This window comes from Microcebus murinus, chromosome 19 (genome assembly GCF_040939455.1).
Source record: "Microcebus murinus isolate Inina chromosome 19, M.murinus_Inina_mat1.0, whole genome shotgun sequence".
NCBI classification, from domain to species: Eukaryota; Metazoa; Chordata; class Mammalia; order Primates; family Cheirogaleidae; genus Microcebus; species Microcebus murinus.
Window position 1 is genome coordinate 22,938,839 of NC_134122.1, and position 25,827 is coordinate 22,964,665.

General features: G+C 48.5%; 1 protein-coding gene across 15 annotated transcripts in view; it reads right to left on the minus strand.

The window, feature by feature from the left end:
* Positions 1-886: 886 nt before the first annotated feature.
* IQCE (IQ motif containing E) overlaps positions 887-25,827 on the minus strand; it is a 58,855-nt gene continuing 33,914 nt past the window's right edge. For 7 of the 15 annotated variants that reach the window (XM_012759243.3, XM_012759242.3, XM_075995247.1 and 4 more), the window contains 8 exons: positions 24,781-24,885; positions 22,990-23,080; positions 18,182-18,352; positions 12,876-12,899; positions 7,752-7,862; positions 7,094-7,215; positions 5,988-6,088; positions 887-2,009 (listed from right to left, as the gene is read on the minus strand). In XM_012759243.3, coding sequence (XP_012614697.2) covers positions 1,447-2,009; positions 5,988-6,088; positions 7,094-7,215; positions 7,752-7,862; positions 12,876-12,899; positions 18,182-18,352; positions 22,990-23,080; positions 24,781-24,885 — 1,288 coding nt within the window. In that variant the 3' untranslated portion in view covers positions 887-1,446. The other 8 variants (XM_012759259.3, XM_075995252.1, XM_075995251.1 and 5 more) reach the window with 7 other exon arrangements.

Here is a 25,827-nt window from a genome sequence, read left to right on the forward strand (position 1 = left end):
GGCAAGCAGCAACCAGCAAGGTGCCACAAGGGCTGTGGCCCATGCCATGCCAGCCTCCGTGCATCTCCAGGATGCCCCAGAGACCTCCAGACCGTGCCTGTGCTGGAGCAGCAGTGAGCGGCGGGGACAGGCCTCTATGCACCCCTGGTCAGGTGCACCTGCAGCTGCCACGCCTTCTCAGAGGCCAACTTCAGCAGCATCAACGGGTGGGGCTGCTGCCAACACAGCTGGGCCAGGTTCAGGGAGACTTCCACATCTTCTGTGACTGCTTGTTTATTGGGCATGGGATGGGGAAACAGTGTGCTTTTTAAAATTTGGACTACTAACATCCCTTGTCAGCAGGTAAAGTTTCACTACCGTTCTTAAGTTCAAGGTGTTGCTGTGAAAATCAGGGCAGAACGAGTGACACATGCCACTCAACCGCTACCTGAAGTGCACACACCTGGGCCTGTTTTGGCTCTTAGCACCGAAGGCGGTCTGTCTGTTGGACTCACTCCCTGGTCCAGTCTCCCCAGGGCTGTCTTGCCACTGTCCCCAGCCCGCCCACGGCTCCAGCTGGCAGGCCTGGTGTGGGTACCCGCTCCTCCGTGGGCAAGCACAGGAAGAGGGGCCTGTCCTGCAGAGTAATACCGACATGGAAGGTGGAGTTCACACCTGACTTTCTCGCTGGGTGCCCACTCTAGGGGCTCCTTTCCCCTTCCTGCTGAGCCAATAGGGGTTCCCTAGGGCACCCTGCAAGCGTACCTCTCCACCTGGTGCTTTCTCCGTGGAACAAAACCACACACAGTGTTGTGGGGGTGGGTCACACAGCAGCTGGGCAGGCTGCCCCAGCACAGGGGCCTGGATGGCCAGCACTGGACACTCAACATTAGCTAGAGACACAGGCTTGAGGTATTGTCATTTACTGAGGTAGCTTCAAGATAGAACGTTTGCTTTTAATAGATAAACAGTGCTGCACCAAAAGAGGACAAATAGGAAAATTTACATATTTACAATTCTCAGGGCCATTTTCTTGGAAAAGTTAAGTGCATTGTCTGACTTTGACTTTGTTTTCAGCTCTGCCCGTTGGCCAGGCCCCTACAGTCTTGGGTACAGGATGGCGGTTGGATATCACGTGGAACCTGCCCCGGTGCCTCCTGCCCCCAGCACCCTCTCCTGAAGCAGGGACGTCCCTGATGGTGATGATCTTCCCTCAACATCTATGACCCAGAACTCTAGGCCACCAGTTCCTCAGAGTGAGCACATGATGAGAAACTGAGGGAGAGAGAGGGACAGAATCAAGGCCCCCACCCCACTGAATGTGCAGGAACCTGCATCACCCTCTTGGTGCTTCACAGGTAAAGTGGCTCCTACAGACCTGTAGCCTTGAACCTGCAACAGGGGGTTGGAGAGGAGACAGACCCATGTGGATGGAATGAGGCAAGGGTCCACACAAGGCTCTGTCACTTAGGAATCAGTTATGTTACCAATCAGTTCAATTTTAAAGAAAAATGGAAAACTGATTTGGCAGCCCATGGTCCAAATAAGGAAAAAAGATAAACAGGCCAGGCTCCTGGCCCACTGTGTGAACAAAAGTCTAAGTGGAGAAAAGGCCACAAGTGAACCACAGGGTGATGCAGGTCCTTGTACTCTGTGTGGCCCAATCCCAGGGCTGGGCAGAACCCCCCGTCCTCCCATGTGGCAGGTGGACAATGCCAAGCTCCCTGCTCCTGGCCAGAGCCTCGCTGTGTTGGAGCCAGCAGCCTCTGACCACCGTGGAGGTCTCAAGTTCAGCCTGATGTCCCCTAAGGTTGACATGAGAAGGCCACCATGTTGAAGAGGATCAGGTGTTCTATTGGGGAAGAGGAGGCACCGAAGGGTGGGCAGCACCCTTGTGAGAATCCATCGGTTCAGTCTAAGAGAGCTTTCCGACGTCGGCTCTCTCCTAAGATGGACGACCTGGTGCAGGACAGAGGGGCTCTCAGGTCCTGAGCAGCTCAAGCTGAGGCTGGTCCATCCTGGCTGGGATTCTGCAGGGAGATTCAGACACCAGACCTGGCTGCATAGGGGTCTACATGCCCCTGCAGTCCTGTCCTGCCCGATCCAGGCTCTTCTACTCACCAGCAAGGGCTAATCTTACAAACAGGCAAGGGACCAAAACTCTGAGCTCCTAACAGGAACTCCATTGCAAACAGCTGCAGCTGCCGGCTTCTGAATGATCAGCATGTCCGGCTGTGGAGCCTGTGGCCTGTACAGAGGCCACCACACATCAAGGGTGTCCCGAGACACAGAATGAAGTGTGCCACGAGAGGCTCTGCTCTCCTTTGGAGTGACAGCTGCCCTCCCTGCCCTCCTCTCTTCCTCTTCCCCTTGGGCACCTGCAGAGGCCAAAGCACCTGCCACCTGCTTGGGACAGCCTTTCCCCTGATGTTTATTTCAAAGCCAAGTGTAATGCTGCTTTTGTGATTATAACCTGGAATTTTCAAAGTCTGAGTCTACCCAGTGACAAACTTCTGCCCAGACTCCTTCCTAGGAACAGCAGCTCTCAAGGCTGTACCCAGGGGTTGGGGACAGAAGAATGGACTGTGTGGTGAAGGGAAGGGGCTCATCTGGGGACACAAGTATCTTCAGCCTCTCTTAGCCTTTGGAAGCTGCATTTTGTTGTAGGGATGAGGGAAGCCTGTCTCATGGCTGCTCTTCCAAAGGGCACAGCAGGGCATATCTGCTTGGCCAGGAGGGGCTGAGGTTGGAGCAGATGCTGGTGGAGCATGAGGAGAGTGGTGTGGTGCTGGCTCCTCGTAAGGCGGATCCTCACAGGCCAAGGTCAAGGGCAGGCTGTAAGTTGCTATAAAAGAACGTGTCTTTGCAGGGCTCCCTGGTTGCCCCCAGTTCAGGGTAGATGTGTCTGTCGGCACCAAAAAAGCACCCTCTGAACCACATCCAAAGGTGAGGGAGAGATATGACCACTTGGCTCTCCCCAAAGAACAAAATAAAGGCATTCTGGATTCCTTAAGCAAACAAAAATGCAAAAAGAGAAAAACCAGTGCAGACGTCCAGGTGTTCGTAGGTATTGTTCTTTTCCTAACAAGATACACTATCTTTCCAACTTTGGTTATTATGTCTGTCCTCTAGAATAGGCTTTGTCCTTTTAACTCTAACCTACCCCCGACAGCCATGGCCATGTGGAGAAGATGGCTGGGGACCTAGACCGGGGAAGAACTCTTCCTCACAAACAGAGGTGGGGCGATGACCACGTCATCGGAGTCATCGGAGTTGACGTCATCCACGGGTGGAGGCACCGGGGGCCGGGAGGGAGAGGGCGCTGCTGAAACGAACCACAGGGAGGTCAGCCACACCACCGCTGGGCTGGGGGCCATTGTCAGGGCCACCAGCCACAGACATGCTCACACCGTCCGCCCTTCCCCAGCAGGTGAGACGGAGGCCACACCCAGAAGTAGGAAGCCACGGGCCAGACCTTCAGAATCAACTTACACACTATGCCAGAAAGCCCTCTCATTTTTTCCTAGTCTTCAACTGCAGCTCTGAATATTTTGGGCATTTCCCCAAATCAAAAAACCTGCAAAAGGTAAAGATTTGCCAGCAGTGAGGAAGCTTGAGCTTGTGCTGGAGGATTCCCTTAAAGTCACTCTCACAGCATCATCCCAGGAGTCTGGGCGTGGTGGGTGGCTGGCCCACCTGTGAGTGTCACAGCCAGTCTCCAAGTTAAATGCACCAGCTCCTGGATGGCATGCCATGCGGTGGGGAAGGCAGGATGGGAAAGGCAATGCCAATGACAGCTGCGAGTTTTCAAACTTTCCAGCCACTCCATTTATACTACTTTCTTCATACACATCTCAACTTTTCCAAACTTTTCATCTATGCTAGAATGAGATACCACCTAAAGACTGGACATGGACGGGCGCCACCATGTGGCCACTGTGGACTGGAAGCCAGTCCTGAGGGAGGAGCAGGTTGCTACCACTCTGCAGCCCAAGTCTCCTGGGAAGAGCCTGATGCCTGCTGCTTCAAAGATGGAAATAAAAAAGTGTCAATCACTGATTTAAGATTTTTAAAAAGGGAAGTTCTGTGCTGCAGATATTATAACTGCATCAGCTTTTTTCCTGCAACTTTTGAAAAAGTACTAATGTGGAAACTTAAGAAATTAAAAACACCAGAAAGTGTTTATCTTCCTCTTTTTCTTTAAAAACACAATCAGCTCAAATAAGGGCTTGATTTACACATTTCACATAGACCTGTTTCCTTAGGTCAGTAAGAGCTAAATACCTAGATGCATTCTGTGGTGATACATTAGGCAGGAGGATGAATCTGCCCCTTTAAACAACTTACATTTAACAAGAGCAGAAAAGGGCAGCATAAATAAACACTGTAGCCCCAGATCTAAAGGTCACCGAACACAGGGTCTAGTGAAATCAGCAGGAGCTGGGATTTTGGAGAACAATTTAAATCCTTCTGGGGAGCCCGAGAGTCACAGGACAGCCCACGGCCTCCCAGGCTTTGCGGGTCTGCACATCTTCCCCTTAAATCCCAGAGCTGCTAATCTTTGTTGAGCTTTACAAATGGAGCTTTTGGAGAGAATATCAAAGTTCAAAGTTTTCTAGCTCTGACGAAGCTAGAAAAAAAATGACTGAAATGGATAAAATGCAATTTCAGATGTGACAATTTCCAGGTCAAACATGGTATAACATTCATTCTTAGCTCGTGTAAGAGATGCTCCAAAACACATCCCCTAACTGGCTCCCTTGGGAAGGGAAGGGGTCGTGTCCAGCACTGAAAAGGGTCCCCAAGGGCATTCAGTCTGTGGGATCTGAGGCGGGCTGGGGTCATGGCCTCTTTCCTAACCTGTGACCCTTTGGAAGGCGAGACCTCTGCCTGCCATTGCCCCCACACTCACCAGGGAAGGGCCTTGGGACTACTGGCTCCCCTGGCCCGTCCTCGTCCCTGTAGCCTCCCCACTGCTGGCTTCGCTGTCCTCCTTCCCTGAAGGGACAGAAAACTGAAGCGGCCGTTCCGCACAACCCTTCACCCACCGTCTTTCTCACCCTGACACTTGTAGTGCAGAAAGACAGCCTCCTTTTGTGGTCCTTCCCTGACTCCATCTCTGGGACCTAAGGACTTAATAAAGTCCTCTGTTTGAAACTGTCCCAAGGAAGGTCTGATAACATGGCACTCTGTGTGCCATATTCGTACCTAAAATCTCAAGACTACACTTGTCCATCTAATGACAGTCCCCAATTCTCAAAAGCAGCGCCTTCCTGCTCATCCTTAGTGTTACAGTAACAGGCACAGCGAGCCCGTGCTTCCGAGGGCTTTTCCACCGCAGTGCGAGACAGAGTCTGGAGCACGTGCACAGCATCATAGATTTTGGGGGCCGAGGGTGACTTTCCAGCTGCTGGCCCCATTCTCTACTTTGCACAGGAAGTGACTGAGCCCAGAGAAAGGCAGGGACCTGTTGGGGAACACACATAGTGTCGGGGCGGAGCAGGGGTCTCACAGCTCCGGGGCAGCACCCCGTCAGTCCCAGGATTTCTTCTCTCAGTGTCTGGACTTTAATGAAGCAGAAAGGGAAATATGAGCAAAGTTTTACTTAAAACACAAACCAAAAGCAGAAACAATGGCCCAAGGGAGGCAGCCACCTTGCTCTAGCTAGAGCTGACAATGAAAATAAAGACACAAAGTATGGGAAGCTGAGAGTGTGTGGCCTGGAGGCCATGGACAGGAGACCTGTCTCCAGCCTGCCAAGTTCACGGAGTCCCTTGGGCTCTTCTCTGTCCTCTACAGTCCCAGAGACAGGGACCAGCTGGGACAAGGAGGCCTGGTCAAGGGTCTTCCTGGCGTTTGGCGTAAAGTGTTACTTCGTTCAGGGGCAGCTGCTGGGGAAACAAACCTCCCTCACATCACGGCCGAGTCCCTGGAAGGTGGCCACCCTTTTGGTGTAACCCTTAGAGGGCCATCTGCCCCCTGTCAGAATCTAAAATGAGGGAAATTACCAGGAGGAGCTGCAAGGAAGGGTGGAGAGGAGGTTTCCTTGGGTGTGGCTGAAGCAGGCCTATCAGCACAAGCTGCGGTGGTGGTTCCATTGCTGGTAGCACTGGAAAAAAGATGGAAATTCCAGCTGATTCGCACTTTAAAGAATCCAAACCTCTCTGAGGAAGGGCTCACCAATTTGCCTGGGGGAACTATCCCAATAAAAGCAAACACATGGCCAGCCCTGTACCCCAGTCATGCCCAGCTGAAACAGGCTGGCTGTGAAGAGACGTGTCCTCTGTCCCTCTCCTCAGGGCACAGGCTGAGGTGGGGCCGGCATGGTTTCCACAAGCTGGCTGCAGACGCTTCCTTCCCCTTCTTGTCTCTGGGTAGGGCCAGCTGCCCCATGCCCTCCAGCTCCTGGCCATGGCTGACTGCTCAGGGAATGGTCCCCTACTCAGCTGAGCCCCTTGGCCCATCCCAGGTCATATGGAATCAGGACCACGAGACGCAGACTCAAAAGAAACAGGTGCTGCCGCTCTCTGCCACGCAGACTGAGGAGTTGGGGCAAGAGGGAGGAGGAGCCCAGTGTGCGGTGAGGCAGGCGGCAGGACCATTGTTTCGCCTTACTACGAACTCCAGCCTTTGCCCAAGTTGACTTAGAGGGCTTCTGATATTTGTAACCAAGAGGCTCCCAATGCACATACTGGGAGTTCCAGCAAGAGAGTCACTGTTTAGGACCAGCGTGAGCTCCTGTGGAAAGGCCTCCGATGACACCTGCATTTCACTGAACACTGGGATCACATCACATTCTTCTTTAAAAGCTGACACTGTGTTAGCACAAGCCAATAATAGCCAGGCCACAAACTGATGGCTACCTGAACTATATGGCATCTAAACCCTTCTGTTTGTTTTCTCCCAGTATGGAGAAATGACTCTAGAAAGACGTCTTCCTGAGGATGAGAACACATGGCCCACCCCACACCTGTGCTGCAGCTCACCCACCTCACCATTACACCTCCACATCCGGTGCACAGGCTGACCCTGCAGTGGGCAGCCTCCCGCACAGGGTCTGTGCTGTGTATTCCCCTGTGACACAGAACAGAGGTGTCCTGTGACCCCAGCTCACCTGTGACTGGCCCGGGCCAGATGTGCCCGGAGGGCGGACTGGATGACAGTGATGGCTTCCTCTTGCCTGGAGCTGCCCTCGGCCTGGGCAATGGGGCTCGGAATGCGGGATGTGGGAGAGCTCTGGGGCGTGGCGACAGCAGGGAAGAGAACCACTGGGTAACACTCTGTCGCTTCCAGAGAGTGGCCCCCGCGGCCCCCTTGGCATCAGGGAGCCGTAAGAGCAGTTTCCCTTTCAGGCACTGCCACCCCCATTACTGCTGGTTAGTTAGCAACCTCCTGATCGCACGCTCTTAACTTTTAAACTCTAGAGAGTCTTAAAGCAAACATCTCGTCCTTTTTTTTTAACAGAGGAGGGGCTGACATGGGAAGCATCTATCTTGATTAGCTTTAAAGCTGCCCTCAGTGCGAGACAGACATGGTGCTTGCTTCTTTAGCCCTTCAAAGCAATCCGGCCTCTAAAGCAAAAGCTATCCAGGGCCTGCCAAGTGGTGCAGCTGCCTGGCCGAGTGGGCAGAGGTTGGGGGACAGGGCACACCTGCTGGGCAAGGGAGGCCCGAAGGCTCTAAAGCGCCTCGTGCTTTCCTGGTCTGTAAGGTTTAAGAGAAGAAGTAATGGAGAGAGAATTCCTAGGCTTGTGTCCAGCGCCTCCCGGTTACCTGATTTGGGAGGCTGGGCATGCTGGAAGACTCTGAGTCACATGCTTTGCTTGGTGAGAGCTTTGCCCGAGCCAGATGTCCCCTGAAAGCTGCCTGAAGCACTACAGCCGCCTGGCAGGGAAAGGAGGGAAAGAAAAGAGATATGAATTCCTGGGCAATGGCAGGTGAGACTGAGGAGATTCCAGAGGGAAGAGCTGCAGCAACAGAGAACACAACTTCTCTCATTACTGCACAATCACAGGAGTCTCCAAAAGAGGCTTTCTTTCTTTCACTCATCCCAATCTCCCCTGGTGAGAAATAAACTAATCCTCTAGGGTGAAGGCACAGATGTCTGAAGCCACAGTAAACTGAGTCCTAGAATGTGTATGAGCCAGCTGTCAAACACAATCATATTTAGCTGCTGATATTAATCATATTTTACACATAGTTATGTTTTCACAATGGGGTAGTTTATTCCACGTTGGAATAGTTTATTCTGTTTCATCTATTTTCCATATACATCTTCTAAAATCAAGCAGGGTAGAGAAAGATCTCTACAATGATCTTATGATAAGATAATAATTCCCTTATGGGAATTATTTATGCTTTGACCTTAATCTTAAATATTTTCTTAAGAAGTATGCGTGGATGGGAGCCACATAAGTTCTGAAGTCAATGCTCTGTGTTCAGGGGAAGCACTCTTTTCTCTATGATATCGGCCTCTAGCCTTGGTGAAAGCCATCACAATTCGGCAGGAGCCTTACAGCTCTCAGGCATTTTGAGAGAACAACAGGCCCACGAGCACACACAACGTGGGCTCAGAGGTCTCCAGCGTGTCCATAGTGACTGTCAAAGGAAGAGAACACCTTTGTGTTTTTTGAAGGCAAAATGAAGGAAATGTCACAAACGTAAGGTTAAGAAACAAGTACACCAAAGGAAGGTGAGACAACATCAGTGGGTAAGGAAAACAACCCACGGGAAGTACGGAGATCACCTAGATTAACCCAGAAGGCTTCCAGGAAAGCTGCTGCCAGTTACAGCGTGGCCTCACAGGAGGGGCGACGGCTGCCGAAATCACACCACCCAAAGCAGGAGAAACCCACAGCAAGGGGTGAGTTTCCCCCGTGCCACACACTCTGCACACACTGTCTGACCCAACCGTCACGACAGCCCCACAGTCAGTCTCGCCGTCATACTTCCCTCCGAGCGGAGGGCAGGGCACTGGGGAGGCAAAGCAAGAGCGGCAGGTGGCGCCTGCTGTTTACACGTGGTGTGCAGCCCACCGAGGAGTCTAGACCTATGCACCACATGCAGGCACTAGTCTAGGAGGCAGGGATACAGTGGGAAAGACGGAGCCGGTCCTGCCTCCACAGAACTTACAGCTGATGGGACAATGACAACAACCACGATGTCAGATGGGGGATAAATGCGGGGAAGGAAAACCCATCAGGCCTGGGGCTGGAGAGGGGTGAGGGTGTGGGGTGTGCAGAGAAGGGTCTCTGAGGAGGCACTGTTCCAGCAGAGACCTTGATAAAGCTGGGGGCAGGACAGACATCTGGAGAAACAGCCTTCTAGGCAGAGGGGCAGCAAGTGTAAGAGGTCCTGTGGCAGGAACATGCACGGAACTTTCCAGGAATGCTGGGGAAGGGTGAGCAGGGCCCAGGCTACATGGGCAGAGAGGGCTCTAGAGCCCTGGGGAGGTATCAGCTTTGGGTAAGTGCATGAAAAGGCATTTATTTTAACAGGAGACAAGCAGATTTGGCAGTGAGAGGAGAACGAGGGAGGTCTCTCTCCATATTTTACTTTTTTCTACTGTGGTAAAACAGACATCAAATTTCCCATTTTAACTATTTTCAAGTGTACAATTCAGTGGCAATAACTACATTCACTATGTTGCATGACCATCACCACTGTCTAGTTCCACAACTTTTTCATAACCCAGAATGGCAACCCTGTCCCTCACTAGCTGTCCCCAGCCTCTGGTAACCACTAACCTTTACCACTAGTCTGTAAAGGAAAATAAAAATCTCAGGACCACTTCCTACAACTCCAATGCAAAAGGGAAAGAAAAGGCCTCGGGCGCATGTGAAGAGCTGGCCTCCCATGAGCAAGGACAGCACACTGTCACGTCAGTCCACAGGCTATGCCTAGCTCCTGAAACTGAAGTCTGCTCGATTCCACACTAATAATGAACTACAAGCTCACCTTTCCAGGTGCAGAACAGAGACAAGACAGGATCAAGCACTGTTCCACCTACCCAGGGCTATGTAATTATGCTTCCTCCACTCCCTTTTTCTATTCTAACAATGGCCTCATCTTATGTAAAATGTAGATTTCCTGGGCCTCATGAGAATGTAACTTGCCTTATTGCTCCCCTCAACTCCCTTAAATACTGAAGCTCCTAAACTCTCCTTTGGAAAAATAGCCCCAGATTTGCCTGTGGTCTGTGTTTTTCCTAGGCACATCCTCAACTTTGCCTCAACAAACCTCCATGGATTGAGTTCTCTGCCTCAGTCATTTATTTTGGGTTGTCATGTCTCTATGGAATTATCTATTCCAGACACTTCGTATCAGTGAATCATACGATATATGGCCTTTTGAGTCAGGCTTCTTTCACTTAGCATTATGTTTTCAAGGTTCATCCACATTGGTTCCTTTTTATGGCTGAAAAACAGCCATAAAAAGAGTTGTATGGATACATCACTCTGTTTCCCCACTTACTAGCTGAGGATGTGTGTGTTGTCTCCACTTTCTGGCTATTATGAACAGTGCTGCTGTAAACATTTGTGTACAAGCTTGTTCTGAAAAACTCTTTTCAATTCCTTTGGGTGTACACCTAAGAATGGAATTTCTGGGTCATACGATAATGCTGCTTAACTTTTGGGGGAGCTGCCAACTGTTTTCCCAGTGGCCGAGCCATTTCATATTCCCACCAGATGTGTGATGCCCCCGGATTCCACACCCTCGCCGAGACTTGTTATTGTCAGGGTTTGGTTATGGCTGTCCTGGTGGTGTGCAGTGGTGTGTCACTGTGGTGGCAGTTCTCTTTTCACTGCTTCTGCTCCTCAGAAAGACAAGAATCAAGGTGGTCAGCTGAGAGTGGAAGGAGTTACAGATTTGAGGAGAGTTAAGTATAACATGGTTGTTCCAGGGATTGGGGATGAACTGACCAGAGGGCCTCTAGATGAGTCACACACTCATCTCCAGGTACATCTGCAGGGCAGGGGCAGGACTTCTTCAAGGACGGGGTCTTTCTAGGGAGCATAATGGGGGCTGGGGCAGGAATGATGACACTGGACGCTAGAGCTGCAGCTGGCAACAGGGAGGTGAGGGGCCTGAGCAGGGCATGGCAAGGGGAAAAGGTGGGAGATTTTGGGGCAAGGGAGGGTTTTAGAACTGCAGGTAGGGGGCGCAGTGGAGCTTAAAAAGGAAACCAAAGTCTCAGGGCCGCCCCCATCTCCTTATGCTAAAGAGAAGGTAAAAGCCTCAGGCACCTGTGAGAACTGGCTCTATAGATCATTCATTGAGGACATTCCTTACTGACCTTCCAGAAGCAAGAACATGCAAACTGTGCTATGTCCAGCACCTAAAACCAAAGCCTGTTCCATTCCACCCTGATAATGAATTACAAGTGTATCTCACAGTAACAGAACCGGAGACAAGGCAACCAGACATTCTTCCACCCACCCAGGCACAGCTACATAATGGATACTTCCTTCACTCCCTTACTGTATGTAAAATGTAGATTTCTTGGGCCTTACAAGAATGTAACCACTTTGCCTCATCAGTCCCTCTCTCCCCCTGCCTTTTTCCTTCTCTTTGTTGCTTTTAAAACGCTGAAGGTCCCTACAAGTTTGTCTGTGGTGTATATTTTTCCCAGGTGCATCCTCAGAATCTTGGTTTAATAAACTTTGACTGAATGAGATTTTTGCCTCAGTCATGTACCTGGGTGGACAGGAGCAACCAGAAGACGGGAAAGGACGTCAGAGAGAGATCTGCAACTGCCCCTGTACACTGGTAATGACAAGGGTGTGACCACAGGGGCGGATGACAAGGTGGCTGGGGGTGAGACCACCTGAAAGCAGCAGGTCTAGGGACCAAGAGGCCAGCACAGAGGTGGCCACTGCAGAGCTAAGGTGGTGAGGCTGAGGACACGAATAGTGGCATATGGAGGACCTTCCTGAGGGGGGTCTGGTGGGCCAGCTGGGCAGTTGGCAACCTGCTGATGGAGGGCACTCATGCTGTTGTCACGCAGACATCAAGTACCAACATTCCCTCCCTGCGACCACAGCCTGCAGGGGCCAGCAGCAGACTGACCACACGTGTTTACTGGCTGTCTGGACCGAAGAGCATAAAGTCCACGAGTTTTGAGACTGGCTGGCTGGTCCGCTCTGAAATTGAGGATGGCGCCCAGACGAAGAGGACAGTGGAGTGACAAGCGTGGCAGCCACCCCATTCTTAGTGACTGGGGGTCCACGTGGAGACGCACTGTTGCCCCACGAGGAGCCAAGAGAAGAGGCGAGCTCGAGAGGCCTTTAAGACTTCAACGGAATAAAGATTTTACTTTTTAGCTCCTCACTAAACAAGGGTCATGGCTTGGAACTGGACTGTTCACAACTCCATTAGCCAGTCATATGTAGCACGTCCCAGACTGCTGTAACTTTCGTTCCAGTCTCCCCACGCCTGTCACACAGACTGCTCCTTCTCCTGCCAGTTCTGCCCAGGATGTCCTGTCCCTGCCTTCTCATCCAGTGACTTCTTACTCGTCCTGTGATACCCAGCTCACTCATCACCCCGGCAGGGTCCCCATGGCCTTCATATGTGGGGCCAGCAGCCCCCACAGTGCCCTGTTTGCAACCCTAAACCAGCTGCTATCCTGGCTGTAATGACCTGTCCACCTGTGTGTCCATGTGTGTCAGACTGCTCGACACAGAACTGGGGTGAGGGAGCATGTGGGGAGGATGAAAGTGTGAAGCTATCCATGTGTTTACTTGCTGTCTTGGTCACTTCCGTCACTAACACTCAGTGCTGTCTCTGCCTGAGTTCATGAGAATGAGCATTGGTACATCTTTCAACGTCCCCTCAGATACTCTGTTGCAACATAAAAACAGGTATTTTGAAATTGGTAAAATAAATCTTACTTACCTCATCCAGAACAGCTTTTCTTTTCTGAAATAAAGATATAAAGTATGAATGAGCATGGCAAGGGTTAACCTTGATCTGCTACAAGTCAACATGGGAATGCACACACCCTGCTACCTCCTCTGCCCTCGCTGACGCTGAGGGAACCAAACCCATTAACAATGACGAGAGCAGGAAACATAATCAGGACGGCAACATCCCACAGAGAGAGTCTCAGGAGGTACGCCCAGTGAACGGCACAGTCCCCATGCAGCAGGGCACTATGAGGCCCAACCTGTGCCACTGAGGACCTCACTTAGCTCAATGAGAGATGGTCCTTTCTGACAAATAAAGTGATCCTGGTGCAAATGCCCTCTCTGATGGGTCCTAGAATTCAGAGGTTGGACACTGCCTGCTGGAGATGTTACAGAAGGGACCCCCAGGCAGTGGTCTGCACTGCTGGCCTCCAAAGTTGGATAGTCATCAGAATCACTGAGACCTTAGGAAAAAGTTTCTCAGGCCGCAGCCGAGATTTGCTGAACCACAGTCATCAGGGAGAGGCCCTGAGCATGTGCATTTTATGGCTGTAAATGGAGCTGAAGTCTCTCCAAGGTGCGACTGCTAAGATTATAAATGTGCATTCAGTGGCATTCAACAACCACAGCTAGATGACACGTACATTCACCAGGGGATTCTCAATATCGATCAGAGTATGTGGCCATACTTGTTATGGTAAAAGGATCTGTCCCTTGAGAGATGAAGGGAAACTGAGTATAAGGACCAGCAGGATGTAAAACAGAAGCAAAGAAATAGACACTTAATAAAAGTAGCAATAAAGACTGTGGCAAAGATAGTATCAAATACCAGGTAAGGACAGCTATTGGCCAGGATTTGGGGGTTACCCACAGAAACTGGCTTTGTGAGTCACAGTGCGCTGGACACGTGCTGACTAAAGCCAACGAGAGCAAGATGCCCCCGGGGCACTGATGGTATTGGCTAGGATTTGGGGGTTCCCTCCCTAGGTTCGCTATTTTTTGGGAGGTGGGGTGTACAGCAGATTGAAGGGACTCCAGCAAGCTCACAGTCTTCCTGGAGAACCTAAGCCTCCAGCTACCCCCACCGTGAAGCCGAGAGGTGAGAGCAGACAAGGACAGGGACACACGGAGGACCCCAGACCTCTTAAATCCCAGCACCCTGACTTCTAATCAGGTGGTCTTTCAAATGCATTAGTCTATCTTCCCAGAAGCACACACATTTGAATTTGTTTTAAAACAGAATCTTGAAGGGAAAATAGAAGAGACTCAGTTCCCGTGAGACGAGAGGTCAGCCATGCTCAAGCTGCACACAGGAGACAGGGACATGGCGTTGGCAAGAGGGCCGAGGTGCTGGGGCCTGTGGTGAGCTGGAGGGGTGGGGCACAGTGAGCCCTGGGTGAGGGCAGCACTCTCACGGCACTGACCTTGCTTTTATCTCTTTAATTAAGCAAAGAGTTGATCAGAAGAAAGGTGAGAGGAAAAGAAGTGTAGAAGTAGGTAAATAGCTTCCGGAAACCCAATGGCTTGGAAATGGCACAGGAAAGGAAAGCACAGGGCTGCTTGGCCACTTTTTATATATTTTTTTTGACTTTGAGATGTGTCTCACTATGTTGCCCAGGCTAGCCTTGAACTCCTGCACTCAAGGGATCCTCCCGCCTTAGCTTCCAGAGTTGCTGGGACTACAGGCACAAGCCACCACACTTGGCTTGGCCACATTCAGGATAATATGAACAGTAAAAACAATAAGGACTGTAATTCATTTTAAAAGATTTAATAAATTAAAAATGTTCAGTCCATAGTAATACTCCCACACCTGAAAAAGAGAAAGAAAGAAAGAGAGAGAGAGACAGAGAGACAGACAGAGAGAGAGACAGACTCACTTGTCTCCTTACTCTGAAACCAGGGTCTACTTAGTACTTGTAGGGAAAGAGCTAAGCATTCACCTGCCTTTCCAGGAGCTGGAGTCGTGCCTGCCAATAAGGAACCTGCTTTACAGAAGAGAACAGCTGCTAGGGAGAAGGACGGAATTTGACAACAGCCACCCTTCTGCAACTATCTGAAATCACTGCCTGAGTAAGGCTCTGTGAAGGACGTGAAAGCCCACCAGGGGAAAGGCTGGGGCAGGACGCTCACCCTCTACAGATTACTGGACAGTTCCCAAGGGAAAACTATTTCTTTACAATGGCACAAGTTAGCAGCCATGACCTTAAACAATCAAAGTTAGAAACACAAAGGGGACAAGCTGAACTCACTTGTGTCTTGAGGTGATGTGGTATTACACAGCCCCAATATGAGAGATTCTTGCCCAAAACATTTAACCTGAATTGAATCAAGCCTGTAGACTTTTATAGGAACTAAAAGGGACACAGTAACGAGTTAAATGACATCACAAGGAGACAATCAGATCCAGGATACAGAACATTCTGTAAGATACCAGGCTGTTCTCTTCAAAAAGAAAATGTCAGGGCAGGGTGCAGTGGCTCACGCCTGTAATCCTAGCACTCTGGGAGGCCGAGGCAGGAGGATCGCTCAAGGTTAAGCAGTTCAAAACCAGCCTGAGCAAGGGTGAGACTCCATCTCTACTAAAGATAGAAAGAAATTAATTGGCCAACTAAAAATATATAGAAAAAATTAGCCAGACATGGTGGCGCATGCCTGTAGTCCCAGCTACTCAGGAGGCTGAGGCAGAAGGATTGCTTGAGCCCAGGAGTTTGAGGTTTCTTTATTCTGAGACAGAGTCTCACTTTGTTGCCCAGGCTAGAGTGAGTGCCATGGCATCAGCCTAGCTCACAGCAACTTCAAACTCCTGGGCTCAAACAATCCCTACTGCCTTAGTCTCCCGAGTAGCTGGGACTACAGACATGTGCCACCATGCCTGGCTATTTTTTTTTTCTATATATATATTAGTTGGCCAATTAATTTCTTTCTATTTATAGTAGAGATGGGGGTCTCACTCAGGCTGGTTTCGAACTCCTGACCTTGAGCAATCCACCTGCCTCGGCCTCCCAGAGGGCTAGGATTACAGGTGTGAGCCACCACGCCTGGCCCAGGAGTTTGAGGTTACTGTGAGCTAGGCTGATGCCACGGCACTCTAGCCTGGGCAACAGAGTGAGACTCTGTCTCAAAAAAAAAAAAAAAAAGAAAAGAAAATGTCTTTAACAAGAAGAAAAGGCATGGGCTGCTGTAACCCATGCTAAGGAGACTTAAACCACAGAACACAAGGCTTTGGCTGGGTGTGCACCATCATCCAAAATGCCTGGACCCTGGCATGAAACAGACAGCTATAAATGGCATCTTGGAACATTTGGAGAAATGTGAATAGAAATATTATAAATCCTGATAAAAAATTATTGTTAAATTTCCAGGTACAATAATGGTATTGTGGTTAAGTAGAAGAATGTTCTTTTTCTTAGAAGACATATGCTGACATTTCATAATGTCTAAAATTTACTTTCAAATAGTTCTGGGAAAAAAATCATATATATATATACATATATATATATAAGAAATATGGCTAAGTGTTAACTATTGTTGAATCAGAGTGGTGGAAAGAGTGAGTAGAGTTCATTGTTGAATATACTAAATTCTTTAAACTTTTCTGTACATTTTGAAAATTTTCATAATATAAGCTAGGAAGATACAATGATTAAAAAAGAACTCCAATGGTAATCTGTTGGAGCTAAGATCTTTTGTTTATGTGTGTGTGAGCCAATAATTTCTTTTTTTTTTTTCGAGACAGAGTCTTGTTCTATCACCCCAGGCTGAGTGCAGTGGCATCATCACAGCTCACTATAGCCTCAAACTCCTGGGCTCAAGTGATCCTCCTGCCTCAACTTCCAGAGTAGCTGGGACTACAGGTACGTACCACCACGCCTGGCTAATTTCTTTGTTTGCTGTAGAGACAGAGGATCTCACTATGTTCCCCAGGCTGGTCTTGAACTACTGTTCTAAAGCAATTCTCCAGCTTTGGCCTCCCAAAGTGCCAAGATTACCGGTGTGAGCAACCGCACCTTGCTCTAAGATCTTATCATATTTAGGCAAATAGTGAACTCTACAGATTTTGTTTGGTCAACTAGGGGGGAAAAGACACTAGGTAGATTTTTTTTCTTTTTTTTTGAGACAGAGTCTCACCTCTGTTGCCCCGGGCAAGAGTGCCATGGTGTCAGACTAGCTCACAGCAACCTCAAACTCCTAGGCTCGAGTGATCCTCCTGCCTCAGCCTCCTGAGTAGCTGGGACTACAGGCATATACCACCATGCCAGGCTAATTTTTTCTATATATTTTTAGTTGGCCAATTAATTTCTTTCTCTCTTTAGTAGAGATGGGGTCTCACTCTTGCTCAGGCTGGTTTTGAACTCCTAACCTTGAGGGATCCTCCTGCCTCGGCCTCCCAGAGTGCTAGGATTACAGGCATGAGCCACTATGCCTGGCCTAGGTAGATCTTTTATTAGAGCATTTAGAACATATAAAGAGAATGCCATCCTTTAAGGACTAAACCCTTGGTGGCACATGTCCCTAGACAGCCACTCCAGGAGCTTAGGGAAGGAGCCCCATTCCCCTGTCACCTCACTTCACCTCCATGCCCCAAGCAACTCAGTGAAGATGTACAGCCCCTCTAGTGCCACTAAGCCTGGGGTATGTATATGTGCTTAGCTCGGATGGGGGTCTTTCTGCCTACTAGTCACAGTTGGTGTCTGCTGAGAAGTAGGTTTTCATACTCCTACTGAGAAGGACCACTCTTTCAAGCTGCCTCCTCCCAGGGAACCCCGGAAAAGGGGCTGACTATTGTCAATGTACATTTTCCACAGTTGTTCTCACAGCAAGCAACCTAAGTACCCCTAAGCTCTCCAATCCTATGCTCAGGCCAACAGTGGAGCGTTCCCAGAATGTGGGTCAGGGTTACACCTGAGTCAGTCTCTGTGTGACCCATCCAGCCTCCTGAGACACCCAGTGCTGTATGACAGGTCACGTTCCAGAACAAGCCACTGCCTTGTTTCCATGTGCTCATCCTTCAAGGACTAGCTGAAAGGTGGCCCTTCCCTGAATTCTCCAGGCCCCCCTCCCTCCAGTGGGAGTCCCACCACCGGGGTTCCAGGTCTCCCTCTCCTCTCCCTCCACCAGTGCTGTTCATACTGCATTATTTTTATATTTTTATATTATATTGTCTTTTCTACATGTCAACCGTGCCTAGCACAGAGCCAGGCACGTCAGAGGTAAATGTGGGCTGTACGAATATGTTTCTGTAGCTGGACAAGCGACTCCTGTGTGTGCCCAGATCTCCCCAGGCAGCCTCACCTTGTGTTTGTACACTTTCCACTGGGCCTGCAGGGTCCTGGCTGCAGTGTCTCTTCTCCCTTTGGTGCAGGGGGAGTGGGACCGCAAGGGCCCCTCCTCACTCAAGTCTGCACCCGAGTCTGGCTCAGACTGCCTGCTGCAGGGAGCGGAAGCTTGGAGTTCTTCTTGGGTCTGCAGGAAATGGAAGGAGTAAAAGGAAATGAAGCCGGGCAGGGGGATGAACATCAGGGAAGGGTGAGGATGTTTACTGGGCGCCACAGCCGGCAGAGCTTATCAGGCAAGATGAGATCATTCATGTAAAGAACTGCACTGGAGTCACAAATTTAGATGTGTCTTTCATTTAACTCCCTAGACTCTATCTGGGAGCGAGAGAGGGTGACATTCCCTATCAGTCGCATTTTGTTATCGCAAGAATTGTCTGTTTTTCTAGGGTTCTTTTCTGATCTTTTAAAAGTTGAATACTGTATTACAAAAATGGGATTTCTGGGATTAAAGGCAATATATTTTTAGCTTGGCTTTTAAGGTAGAAAGAAGCAGGAATTGCTACTGTGACCATCGAAATAACATTAATATCTATCACTTAGGAGTCCAAATTTATTATCCATGGGACACTTTTCAACGAAAATAAAAATACTGGACTATTTTTCTAACATAAAAAAATGCAAGTTCAGTGGAGACACATGTTGTTGCAGAAAGCCCTCAACAGAGAGAGAGATACACAAAATTGTTAAAGTCCACACCTGGGCAAAATGCCTGGCACTGCTGGCCTGCCAAGAGACTTGAACAAAATGCACCCAGAATGGATTAGTCAGTGTATTCAGTTTTTTATTTTCTGTATTTTATGATGCCTGGACATCTTGGGGCCTTGCTGCTCCTGGAGAGAATGCCCCTCCCAGGGTTGGGAAATTCCTGGAGAGTAAATGACTCGCCTTAGAGCATGACTTTCCTATGCAACCAACGAATCTAGTGCCCACACTCAGAACCACCTGCTCCATCTGGCTTTTACCTGCCAGGAGGCAAAATTCCTCTGCCCCAATCACCCAGGGCCAGGTCCCGGACAGCCGGGGACCACCCCTGCAGCCCAGAGCCCGCTGAAATGACTCTTGGCAGCCAATCCTCACTCACCCCTTCCAGCGTCTTCCCCTCATCCCCAGTGCTTGCCCTGTGGCCCTGCATGCCCACCTCCAGTTTCTATGGACCTGTGAGTACACATGTTCTATGACAGTCATTTCCATGTCTGTGTGAGTAAACACTCCTGACAAAGACAAACCTGGGCCTATTTTAACACAGCCGGCTTTGTCAGTCTCTTTAGGTGTGTCACCAAGTTACTTAGTGCCGATATTCCCAATACTTAGCCTCAACAGTCCTATTTTGTAATTCTAAGAAGAGACTCATCTTCTTCCCTCAATCCTAATACATTTTCAGACTTTTGTTCCATTAAAGAGAGATAATCTGCCAAGGTGTAGCCCGTGCCTATGTGATCAAAAAGGTAAAATCAGTTACTTGGAACATAAAGGAACATTTATTTAAACAACTCTTGGCAGACAGCTAAATTCTGATATACTTATAAACTCCTTGAGGCAATTGTTTAAAGACTGAGTCTCAATGCTCCATTTAAACCTATGGTTAACCATTCATGTACAAATGCTGAGAACTGATTCCCATATTTAGAACAGTGGATAATACCAATTAATCCCACTCTTCTTTTTATTTAAAATAGAAATGTTTTCAATCAGGAAAAAAAAGTTAATATTAATAGATATTTATTATGAAAATTCAGACAATATTAAAAGAAAGTTTAAAAAATGCTTATAATGCCACCACACAGAAAAGAAGCTATATTTGACAGTCCTTTCAGACAGTTTTTTAAGTATAATTTTTTTTTTTTTAATAAAAAGGGATCAATGCTATATACCTTTTTTTTGGATGGGGGATTTATTTCCATGACACAATAGGTCACAGGGACTCTCTGTGTCAGTAGGCAGAGATATATTTTGTCTGTACTAACACAATGGCTGTCTAGACAATACTCCGCTGTCCGGCACGCCACTGCTGCGTGATGACTCTCAAGTCTATGCTCTTTAGTCTGCTGTGGTCCCTTGCACTATGAACAGGACTGCCATGGACTTCCACTTGCTGGTGACTCTGTAGAGAGTACGGATCATGTTCTCTGGCCCCTCTCTTTGAAAGAATGATGGGAAAACTGGGATTCTCATTTGTTCCTGTCATTCATAGGAACACAAAATCTCAAGGTCATACAAGAAGATGCCAAAATAAAAAACACTGAATAAAATTTTGACACCAAGCAAAATCTCTTAAACCCTCTGTCAAGAGAAATGGAACACCTGAGTAAGGATGTCATTCCTGGAGGAAAGTATGTGTTGTCAGGAGTGTCTGTTGACATGGCCTCTCTGCCCATAGTTAGTGGAGGACTGAAATCCCAAACTACAGAAGCCGACACAGAGAAAGCAGCAAGCTCCTCAGTGAGACCCTCAAAGAAGAGGGTGACCTGGCAGCATCAGAGCTAGACCTGAGGCAGGGAACATGCCAGAGCCAAGAGGGACAAGGGATCTTCTTTCCTGGTTGGATTTGTGTCCAATTACCACAGGAGGGAAATCAGTGCTAAGATGATCTTTTATGTCTTCAAATCAACATGTCAATAACACAATAGGACAAAACTGTTTTTCTCTGATTTTGAGTATCTAAAGAAAACCTGAGTAGCCAAGGAGAAAGAGGAAGTCCTCAACAACCAGGTAAACTCCATAAACAAAGTCATTCTTTTCGATTCTGATGTATGTGGAAAATATTCTCTCTAAGAGATATGATTTTGGGTGGCAAGTTTAAAACATACGCAGAAACACCTACACTTATTGATTGTTGAGCACTCTTAGGAGTCAGGGGCGCCAGGAGACTAGTCCTGCCAGTAAGCCCTGCGACTTGACGGTCCCCGCCAGCACCCCATGTGGGAGAGGTTCTAAGAATGCCTGATAGTGACATGGAGCCTGGAGAAGAACTCAAGCCCAGCTCTCTGTCACAAAGTGCCACTGGACAAGAATGAGGTCCCCAGGAAGACATCGCCTCACGTCATTCCAGCTGGGCAGACAGAGTAGACATTCAGGTAAGCACAAGGTCTCATGAAGAGTGATGGTCACATGTAGGGTGGTTAATTGCCTGGACGTTGGGACAGTGACTCTGAATCACTGAGAACATTACCCAAAACAGAAACATGCTCATAGGAAAGGACAAAAAATATACTTTACTGAGAGTAAAAAATACTTTTCTGAAGGGATCGAGACAGGCTCACATTGTCCACCCCTCACACTTGGCCAGGAGAGCTGCCCAGAACCAAGGTCACTGGACAACCTCTGTGGGGCCCAATTAGCACCCATCATGAAAACGCAGTTTTGTTTTTTTTTTCTTTTTTGCTAACTGTCAGTGTTGTGGTTTGTTTCCATTTGTAACTACAAATGTGCTAAACAGCTTTTCCAAGTTCTCTAACTTTTAAAAGTACACATAGTCGCATGTGTACATAAGAGGCCAGATTAAGAATCCAGTTAAGGGAACCAGCCCAGAGTTACAACAAAACAAGGCCCCACACTTCCATTCTGACTGCCAGCATGTGGAACCTCCTGCAGCCCCGTGACGCCCTATGGTGCCAGAGGCCAAGAAGCTCTACCGGACACCTGCCATGGGAACAGTGAGTGATTTTCTGAAACAGAATCTCATGGCTAAAATGAGTAGTCAAGGTAAAGACCTGACATCCTGGTGGAATCCCAGGTATTAGTCAGATCTTTAACAACCAGAAAAAGGGTCACAGAAAAGGGACTGTAAATAGGCTGCTGTAACAGACTCTTTACCTGCTTCTAATCAGTCCTCATGTGCTCAGTGTGAATGTATCCTGGACCAGCTGGTCATATCGGTCACATTTTTGCACCATAGGCAGCTGCATGATTTGCAAACTGCAGCTGCAGTATTTTAACACCAAAGTTATTTGGTTTTTGTTTGAACAGGTATCAGATCACACCTGTCATCTGAAGAATCCATTTACAGGAAAGCAGGATTAGTGAGGAGGCACTGCTAGCCACCGGAGGTGCAAGTGCAGGTAGCACTGGTCCAGCAGAGGGTGGCCTTTGCTCCTCCAGGGATGCAGGGGGGCTGGGGACTCTCACAGCCACAAACTGAGCCTCAGCCCCTCCTCATGGCATCCACACACACCGGGGAGTGTATGTGGAAACGCAGGAAACGCATGTTAGCCTAGAGTTACCTCTCAGCTGTCTGCAAGGTCCTCACCAAACAATCACTCAACACTGAACAAGTGAGAAGCTCAGTGACAGGCAGGGAGGGACTGGGAGACTCAACCCTGCCCAGACAGCACATGTCCTTTGAGGCCTGGAGCTCACATTCGAGGAGAAAATGCATGTCGGTCCAGTCAGTGCAGGAGGCCTTGCTAAGTATTCGTTCCTTCCACTCCAGGCCCTTCCCAACTCCCTCTCACCTTCCCAGTAGACAACCCCTTGCGGCGTAACTAAACCTTTTGCACATTTGAGGTTTGGGGAAGATCTTCGTTCACCAGCTCAACTATCTAAGACTCAAATATTAGTTTGGGAAGTCAATTCACTGATAATTAATCCAGAACTCCAGACTTCTCTACCTATGATTTAAGTTATAGAAATCGATTGTGATGACAAAGGGAAAAATGCCATGGTCAGAGAAACCTCTGGGTATGAAAGCAACCAGAACTGCCATGTATCAGCGGAAAGACCTACCATGCCTAAACAGAGACTAAACAAAATATAGCCACACTGTACCTCATGAGTAGTTTCCACGGGATCATCTTTCTCTTCTTTCTTACTTTCTTGCAGTTCTTGAAACTTGTTGGTAAGTGTTTGAATTTCCTCTCTAATGTGGAAAAGGAAAAGACGACACTTTACTGTCCCTGTGTGATGAAGGCCATTGCATATTAGGATGGGCAGTCTGTGTTTAGACAGACAGATGCTGCATGGCCTGCACAGAGCTGGTGAGGCCACATCTCCCTGAGCGATGGGGGTCCTTAGCTGGGACCCGACTGCACCAAACACCCTGCTGCAGAATGGCACTTTCTCTTGCATCTCCCCACCGATGCCCCACAAGGGCAGGGCTGCAGATGCCCAGGGCCCAGCATCCTTCCTTAAGTGGTATAAGGGCTCAAAAAAAATTCATTGCATGAATGACAAATAAGTAGGTATCACTGGAATCTTTAATAAATAATATGAATGGAAGGCATTATAATTTATGTCCTTATTACACATACTGAAAGCAAAGTAATAAAAATAACTCATCTCTGCATACTTGCCCTAAGTTACTTTAATTCCAGCCTTCTGACAAAATTTAGCCATATTTCTCCTGAAAATGAAATGTTCTATTCATTCCAGTAATCTGTGTCTTACTAATTATTCTGAGTGCTAAATATTTCTGCTCAGATTTCTAATCTAGCTTTTGATGCATTTTAAAAAATTAAGATAAAATTCATAACATAAAATATACTATTTTAGTGTATAATTCAGTGGTTTTTAGTATTATCCAATTCTAGAACATTTCTTTCTTTATTTTGAGACAGAGTCTATCTCTGTTGCTCATGCTGGAGTGCCATGGCATTAGCCTAGCTCACAGCAACCTCAAACTCCTGGGCTCAAGCAAACCTCCTGCCTCAGCCTCCTGAGTAGCTGGGACTATAGGTGTGCACCACCATGCCTGGCTTATTTTTAAATTTTTTTGTAGAGACAGGGCCTCACTCTTGTTTGGGCTGGTCTGGAACTCCTGACCTCAAGTGATCCTCCTGTCTTGGCCTCAAAAAGTGCTAGGATTGTGGGCATGAGCCACTGAGCCTGGCCTAATTCTAGAACATTTCTATCACCCCAAAAAAGCAACCTTATACCTATTAGTAGTCATTTCCCATTCCCCTTCCTCCAAACTCTGGCAACAGCACTCTGTTTTCTGTCTCTATGGATGTGCCTGTTCTGGACATTTCATATAAATAGAATTATACATTATGCGGCCTTTTGTGTCTGGCTTCTCTTGCTGTCCATGTTTTTGAGGTTCATCTGTGTTGCAGAGTGTGTCAGTGCTCCCTTCCTTGTTATTCCTTTGTATGGACAGCTCTGCTTGTTTATCCATTCATCAGTGGAGGGACACTGGGGTGGAAGGGAGGGACACTGGGGTGGTTCCACCTCCTGGCTCTTGTGAACAGCGCCATTACGGAGGAGCATGGAAGGCGCCCCCTGAAGAGGTAACCTCATCTTCCTGACCAGAGCCCAGCACAGAGGTGTGAATCGCAGCTGTTCGGACACGGCGGGGGCGGCTAAGTAGAGTGGAAGGCAGGCGAGGAGCTGGCCATGTGGCACAAACAGGCAAACACGGGCCTAATCATGAAGAGCCTTTTTCCAGAGTTTGGGTTTTCACTCTGAAGGTCACAGAAAACTACTGAAAGATTTAGGAAGAGGAGTGTGACCTTCATAAAAACCACTCTGGAAGTGATGCTGAGAGCAGGGGGGTGGGAGGGGCAGTACGTGGCAGCAGGAAAAGTCTGGAACATGCGATTCTCTTCAGAACTCGTCACTTACTTCAAAGCTTCCTCTCGTTCTCTTCTCTCCTTCTTGTCTTCTCTTGCGTTTTCCAGCTCCTTCTCCAAGTCAGCCTTCGTCAGCAGCAGCTGCTTCACTTCCAGCCTGAGTACACAGAATTGGGACATTGCAGTGTTCATTAAAGCAAAAGGTCGTCACACAGCAGGAAGACAATTCAGGAAAATAATGTCACTCAACTCCTTTCCTTAGGACCATGGACAACAAGGCAGAAGGCTCAAGAAGAGCCCTTACTTCTAATCACACAGAGCCGAGAACACACCTCAGGGTCTTGACTCCCATTTACTGAGCACCAACTGTGTATGAGGGACCATCAAGTGTCAGGGACCAATGGGAGTAAAACCAGTCGAGGTCCTGCCCTTTTGGGCCCCACAGTCTGAGCAGGGGACACCAGTGCAGCAGTCACACAACTCAGCACATAGCTCACACCTGCCATATGTGTGCTGGAGGTGAGTGCAGGGTTTGAGCAGAGAAGGGACTTGTGCTGGCCTAGGCTGTGGTGCTGCCTGCACCAAGCCTGAGGACAGGGCATGCTACCCAGGCACCTCTGGCTGGACCCTTCCAGATGGGTTTTCTCAAGTCCCCAAACTCACTTTAGAGGAGACCTCCATCTGAACCTCAGATCCACTGCTTACTATCTGTGTGACCTAACTTTTCAAGGTCCTCCTTAATCTCCACATTAAATGAGATAAAACTACTTGAGTGTTTAGCAGAGTGCCCGTCACACAGTAAGGCCTCAATAAAGGGTAGCTATTATCATGTCATGTGATTGCTTAATAGATAATTCCAGAAGTATTTACCTTTCAATATGACTAGCTTAATTATAAAACCTTATCATGAAATACTGATTTTTAAGAACCTATCAATGTACACACATGCACCGTGACACTTTGATTGAGGTGAGACACAGTGGAGTGTGGAGGAATCTGCCTCTGCTGTAAACAGAAGGTGGCAAGACTTAGCAGGCTGAGAGCACTGCAGAATCCTCTCAGACGTGGCGTGCACACAGGCCACCTAGGATCTCGCTAG